We start from the raw sequence: 7265 nt of genomic DNA on the forward strand, positions 1-7265 counted from the left end.
TCACCTCAGTCTAAAACAGAAGCAGCCTTTTATAAACACAATAATCTACCAGTAAAAAATAATAACAATAAACAAGAAGAAAAGGAGGTGAAAGTATTTCCTCTGCCTCAGCTCTCACCTTGTTACCTTCCATTATATACAGCAAGCTGTGCCAAGATAACTTTTTGAGTTGCTGACCTTTTAATTAAACCCCCAAAAGTCAGCAAATTTTAGGCTGGTAAAACAAACCTTTAAAAACCTTTTTTAAGTAGTTTCTTAATAGCAATAATTAACATACAAAACACAATATTATGCATTTAAATTTAATTTGAAACTATTAAATCAGTTCCATCATAATATCAATTTTAAATATCAGTGAAACCTGTGGCACAACAGTAAAGACACAGTGTCAGTCTGTGACTAAGCACGAGGAGCTTGAGCGGCCTAATTCTCAACCTGTGGAAACTGAGGTTGTGGCTTCGTTAAATCTCTGCATGTGCATTCCCAGTAGTGCTGTGACAGCAAGGAAGGTGAGTTTAACCACCAATTAATTAATTATCCTTTCACAACCAATGCCGTGCATTTTAGGAACGTGTAAATTGTAGGAACAGAACTTAAGGGACAACATCTTTGTATGAAAATTAGTGAAAACACCCAAACAGCAAACAAATCAAATTTTAATTTGTGTGACAGGAGATCTTTCTTCAAACTCTAGGGCTGCTCGATTATGGCAAAAATGATAATCACGATTATTTTCACTGAAATTGAGATCTCGATTATTTGACGATATTTATTTAACAATAACAATGTATTGAATAATGACTTTAAAGAGTGTCAAAAAATAATATAAAATAGTGTGCAAATACTGATAACAGTGCAAATGTTTGCAATATAAAAAACAAATGAAAAATGTAAACATCTATGTTTAGTGAACTTTGCAGTGTTGCTCTGTGGTGCAGCTACGACACTGTAGCAAAGTTTACACACTATGTCTACTTGATCCACGTCTGACTCCGCGAACCCATAATGTTTCCACACCACTGAAGTTTTTTTTACCTTTCTTTTCAACCAACGGCAGTCACTCTCCTCTCCAAATAACTTCTGCTTAGCTTTCCGAGCTTCCCTCGGGTCCTCTTAATCAGTGGTCCCCAACCCCCAGACCTCGGACCGATACCGGTCCGTGAGTCGTTTGGTACTGGGCCGTGAGAGTTGAGGCTCAGGTGTGAAATGTATAGTTTTCAGGGTTTTTATCGGTTTTCAGCATCATTTTGTTATCGTTTTTATCGTTTACTCGGTTTTCCTGGGTCTTTTCACGTGTGTTATGAATAAATGTTCTTTTTTTCGGTACCGGTACTAGTTTTATTTTGTTGTATTTATCCGCGACACCTTAAAGGCCGGTCCATGAAAATATTGTCGGGCATAAACCGGTCTGTGGCGCAAAAAAGGTTGGGGACCGCTGCTCTTGTGACACGTGTTCGAAATGCAGAGAGGTGCGCTCGATTTGCCACACAGAGCAGCGAGAGAGTAAAGCACGAGGGAGGGGCTAATAATCGGCTCAGTCTTTTTTAATGATCGTTGAAAGCCCAGATCGTAATCGAGATTAAAATTCGATTAATTGAGCAGCCCTATCAAACTCCGCTCTAAATCATACATTAAAACTTTATTTATGAGAGACTTGCGTGTGAAATAATAAAAATGTCACTAAGTAGGACGAAGTATACATACTGCTATTCAACATCATGATGTTAGTTGTTATCCTTTAATAACAAGTATTGTTGGGCAGAAAACTGAGAAAGATTTATTTTAGAATCTATATTATGCATGATTAGACAAGATAAAGGAACAATGAATGTTTAATTAATGTAATACTGTTTCACTGTGTTCAATTTTTTCATCTTCTTTGTTTCTACTTTAGAAGTGATTTTCCCCCACTTGTTTTTAACTTTAACTGAATTGAGAATTTACTCAGTCATGTTCCTTTTGAATTACACATTACCTTTTTTGTTATGTCAAATTTATTTAAATAGCACATTTAACACAGAGTTGACCACAGTGCTGTACCTTAAAGTATAGAGCCCGCTCCCAGAACTACATTAAAATACTTTGTGTATTATAGATCAAGATGTGTGTCTATTCTAATAAACTGAAAAACTGACTATACTATAATGCATTAAATTACAATTAGGTAAAAGATACAGTATTAAGCCCAAAAGTTGGAAAATTACAACAACAACAAAAATACTCAAAGTCTACAAAACTTCAATATGACAACAAAGCTTAAGAGTTTAAAATAAGCAGAACTGAACAGAAAAGTGAGACAAAACTGAGTTTAAAAACCCCCCAACTAAAATATAAAATAAAACAGGTACCACAGTTTGACAGATTTCCTTTCTTAAAACTTGGCATAAAAACTGAATCAGCCTGAAAAAACCCCCCAACAAAAAACAAAACTCCACTGCCTGTTGTCTATGTGGTGCAGTAGTTGGTCTGAATTATCCATGACAGACACTTTTGCATCTAAAAAAAGGTCCCTCAAGCATTTTTATCATCGTCCACTCAGACCACTGAAAAATGTTACTCATTACATGTATTGTGCTGCCTCACTCAAATGAGTAGTGAGAGAGAACAGTTAAGACGGGTTGACCTCTCCATGACAGAGAGCATCTTTAGCATGGTTATCAGCAGCCGGGAACATTATCTCAAAGATAAGAGCAAGCCTCACTCCAGAGCATGTCCTCTACAAACGTGTATTTATGAACCGAATCATCTGTAAAATTTGGAAACTTGTCATTTTGGACCGGAAAAATAATATTTTTAATTTAATTTGAAGCTTGATTTGTACTTATGGACAAAAGTCATTTGGGTTTCCTTTTTGCACATTATTATTTTTTTGTTTGAATACTACTAGCACTTTAATTTGTATTATCTAATATTTTTATTTATTATTTTCAAATTCATATGTTTCCTGGGTAATTATTTTAATTTTCTGTGGGATGAGACAACAGGATGACAGTCACAGGTGGGCAGACTTGAGCAGGTGAGGCACTGGAGCCTAGAAGAGAAGGTCTGCCCAACAGGACGAGGAGATGAGAATTACTGAAATAATCATTGACTAATCAAAGAAAAACTGGAAGATTATTCAACTACCAAAATAATCTTTAGTTGCAGCCCTACAACAAAGTCCCTTCTGATCAGTTTGCTCTGGTCTCCATCAGCACACAAAAGCTCAAATGGTACACAGCAGTTCATTTGTATTGTCAGCATAAGCTAATCTCATCATTGTTCTGTGGGCAGCCATGCAGGGTGGGAATTATAAAAAAAGAAAAGGAAAAGAAAAATGCCCACATAGTAACTGGACTTAGCCACTGAAACAGAACGTCCCATTGGACAGATTAGCTTTCTAAAACACAGGGCCTGAGCCTGCAAAAGAAGAGCCTGCAGCAATAGTGTGTCTGCTGATTTTGTGTGTTTTCAGCACTTTTTTTTCTTTATTTATTTTCATACCAATAGATCACATGCTCAAGATTAGAAAACATGCTTAAATACTGATGGTTCATTTCAGCTTTCTAAATTTTAGTTCATGCTAACTTTCTTGCTGGAGTTTATGACTACTAGGGCTGTGCTATCATATATCATTCATGATAACACTGGTACAAATTCTGAAATGATATATTACTACAGAAACATCATTTGTTTTCTATTACAGAGTGTGCCCAACAACAGCATTAAGCCCAGGCATGTCTGAGAGTGAAAGCAATTGTTAGGATTATTAAGATTTAGTATGTGAAAAATTAGCTTCAACAACCTCCAACAATCTACAGTACTTTGCAATATATGCAAGAAAACTGTTTCCACTAAACGTGGAACACACACACACACACACACACACACACACACACACACACACACACACACACACACACACACACACACACACACACACACTTACTTTTCTACTTGAAAAAAACAAAAAAACATAAAGTACAACAACAGAATGAAAGAGGACCTGCTAGCAGCTGTGATGCTTCAACCAAATATAAACAAATGTCTCCACCGAGCAGTGCTGGAACACTCGCTAGTTGCACTCCATATGACAGGATGAATATTACTTAGGCCGTTAAGCAGTTGGCTAAAAACCTAAACAGAGATAACATCCTAGGTAGAAAATATTCTTCAGTTTTATTATGCAGCAACTGAAGAGTTACAAAGATAAGTTTACTTAAAAAAATAAAAATAACTACACTAAACGTTAAGTAGTTATGTTACTTACAGTTTCCAGGAAAAACACTACCCAGGGTACATACGGGTTTACATGTTACTTATGCTGTGTCACTGGCTATAATGCTGCTACTACAATGACAGTAGCTCATTAAAACATTCCTGAAAGGTGCAGTGAACATTCCTGAAAGGATCAGGAAAGTCATCAACCAGGAACCAAATTTGGTTTGTGAATCTGAACAATCTACAACAGAAACAACAACACAGAAGCACTATTTCAATATGACTTTACCAGCACTTCAAGCATCTATTTCATTTAATCATGCATGCACCAACATAAATAAAGAAGCACAGAATATGTAGGGCAGTTGGCCTGCCTTGTTCTTCCCACACAACTCTACAAAGCTGATGAAATTTATTTACTGCAGGCTTAAAAATAACAATCAGCCCATAACCCATCAAAACCTATACAAATAAAGATAAAGGCAGCAAATGTATTTCTAATAGCAACGGATAAGGAGGGAGAGACTTATCAAATGTACTGTAGACACTTAAGGGGCACAAATTAAAGAAACGGGAGTGAAAAAACTAAAGTATATTGCAGAGACTTTGACTAGCTCTAAATAATACAAACAGGTGCAAATTTATATGGACTTGAGGGAAACTTTTAAAAACAGCATTACTACATTTTCAAAACATGATTCGGTTTGTTTGTTTGGGTTTTTTTTTTTTTTAAGCAAAGAATCAAAGTTTTCAAACACATCTCATCATCATCCATGAGAATCTGTCACAAAAAGCTCACCTAGCAACTGACCAAAATGCATAATCCTCCTCGGCTTTTGGGTGAGCTGTCTTTTTGTTAGCAAGATTACGCAAACAAACTACCAGGCCAAGGTGGAGAATAGGAAAAGGAAGAAGCCATTACATTTAGTGTTGATCTGAATTCGTTTCTTTAAAAACGCACGGTTTGGCATTGGCAGACAAGTGTGCTGATTAACTGCCCTTCCACTGAATTGCTCCACACTGCGATCCCGGCTGGTCTTATTAGATTTATTATGCAGGAGGATTCATAAAAACTCATAAGATACAAGTACATGGAGGGAGTAGAGATAAGAGTGCCGCCTTGAAATGTCAACATAGTGTTAGAGTGCAAAAGCAGAGATGACTGTAGTGACTAAGGAAATGCTTTCAAGGCTACAACTCTTCATAACTCCCTCTTGATAACTTGTTCTATTATGGAGGGCTCTTTTAGCATTTAACCAACACAACTAACTAGCAGCTATTTATTTTTTATTATTTGGCCATGACATGTTTTGGGATCTAGAACTACATCCAATTTAGGGTTTTGGGGAGTGCTGAAGCCTACACCAGATGTCACTAGACCTTAATAATGTGAGTCCTTGACAGGTTGCCAGTCCATAACAGGACAAACACACAGAGACAAAACCATCCACACACACATCCAGTTTAAAACCACAAGTTAACCCAGCATGTATGTCTTTGGACTGTGGGAGGAAGTTTTAGTACCGACAGAGAACCAACGCATCCACAAGGGGAACATACAAAGTTAATAAAAAGCATAAGACATAAAAAGCAAGATCTATGAGCAATTGTGTTTCCAATATATCTGACATATTAACAAAATATTTCTGATGTAGCAAAATATTAGTATATGTTGATTTAAGAAAGCTACAATGATAAGACTCATGCCTCTTATGAGACCTCTTTACACTCAACATCTTAAATCGGAATTACTGGTACAGATATAAAATTTTATTATTTAAAAGTGCATTTCAGATATCTAGCATTGAGGTTGAAAGGCACAAAATTACATCCTTACTAGATAAAAGTTTAACCTAACTAGACAGGATTTAATATCAAACAACGTAACTTCTACTTCTAATGTAAGAACTGTTGCGCACGTGTACTCTGCTACTTAAGATATATTTAATTAGAAACCAGTCTAAACACGTTATGGGAATGTCAACGGGGATTATAACACGTCAGAACAAAATAATAACTATCTAACACATTTTAAACAGAAGCCAATAGTAAAGGGTGAGGTGCTGTAATTAAAGTGTATTACACGATATCTACACTGCACATACCCACTATATGGCATTATCGTTAATACTAATCTGACAGGAGATAAATGAAGTGTAGATAGTTTAAATGACGTTATCACCGTTTGTTTGGAAAGTTTGGAACTACAGCTAGTCTAGTTAATTTTGCATTTTTAGTATAAATGTTAAATGAGCTTGTCGGTAAAAATTAATAATAACAATGAAAGGGACATACGAGTTTAATTTAAGTGGATCGCTCCTTTATCGCTTCACGCGTCCTCTAAATAAACTATGCTCGATACGACCAGCCGTCAGGAACAACTCAAACCACCAAGCACCAACTAAAGCTAACATGCAGCTGATTAAATCAGTCTAAAAATAATATTTTTATCATGTTTGCTCTTCGGCTTAAAAGCGCAGTGCCGTGAACCCCGGGAGGCCCGACTGTAAACATCGCTAGCAGTAGCTTTGCTAACATTAGCAGCTAATTTCAAGCAACGGCAGCGTTAGCTTATAAATATGCTGCATATCAAAAAACTTGAACTTCGTTCAGGGGGTAAATTATTGCTCTTTTGTGCACTAAACAACTTTGTCCCTAACGCAATAAACTGCAGCCGAGTTTTGCAAACTGGTAGCTGGTCCAGACAGAAATGCATTTGAAAAATGGCTAAAATGCGCTAGCTAGCGGATTAGCTTCAGTGACAAGCTACTCACATTTCTTGAGCCACTTCATCCAGTAGCGGACGATAAGGCTGTGATGTCTCTTGTTTTCAATGCACCAAGCTGAAAGTCCTTGTATTGACTCCATAGTGTTTGAAACTCCCTGAAAACGCCGGTCCAAAGACGCTTCCAGAGCAGCGGTGGAGCTGCGTGAGCCGTGACCACTTGCAGCCCCTGAACCGGCCGCCATCTTTCCAACTCTGTGGTGCTGCTGGGGATGGAGGAGCTAAACTAATGAGGACTGCTGGGGGTAAAACACGCCCCCCTGTTTTACTTTATTAGGAG

General features: G+C 37.1%; 1 protein-coding gene across 1 annotated transcript in view; it reads right to left on the reverse strand.

Annotated features, from left to right (window-relative positions):
* rprd2b (regulation of nuclear pre-mRNA domain containing 2b) overlaps positions 1-7202 on the reverse strand; it is an 18204-nt gene extending 11002 nt beyond the window's left edge. The window contains exon 1 of the mRNA XM_086311677.1: positions 6975-7202. Within this exon, the coding sequence (XP_086167803.1) occupies positions 6975-7170 (196 nt within the window). The 5' untranslated portion in view covers positions 7171-7202. The remainder of the gene's footprint in view (positions 1-6974) is intronic.
* Positions 7203-7265: the final 63 nt, after the last annotated feature.

The sequence above is a fragment of the Aulonocara sp. 'chitande type north' Nkhata Bay genome, linkage group LG11 (genome assembly GCF_057382095.1).
Source record: "Aulonocara sp. 'chitande type north' Nkhata Bay isolate Kocher_YH1m ecotype deep benthic linkage group LG11, A_spYH_male_GT1.1, whole genome shotgun sequence".
In the NCBI taxonomy this organism is placed as follows: Eukaryota; Metazoa; Chordata; class Actinopteri; order Cichliformes; family Cichlidae; genus Aulonocara; species Aulonocara sp. 'chitande type north' Nkhata Bay.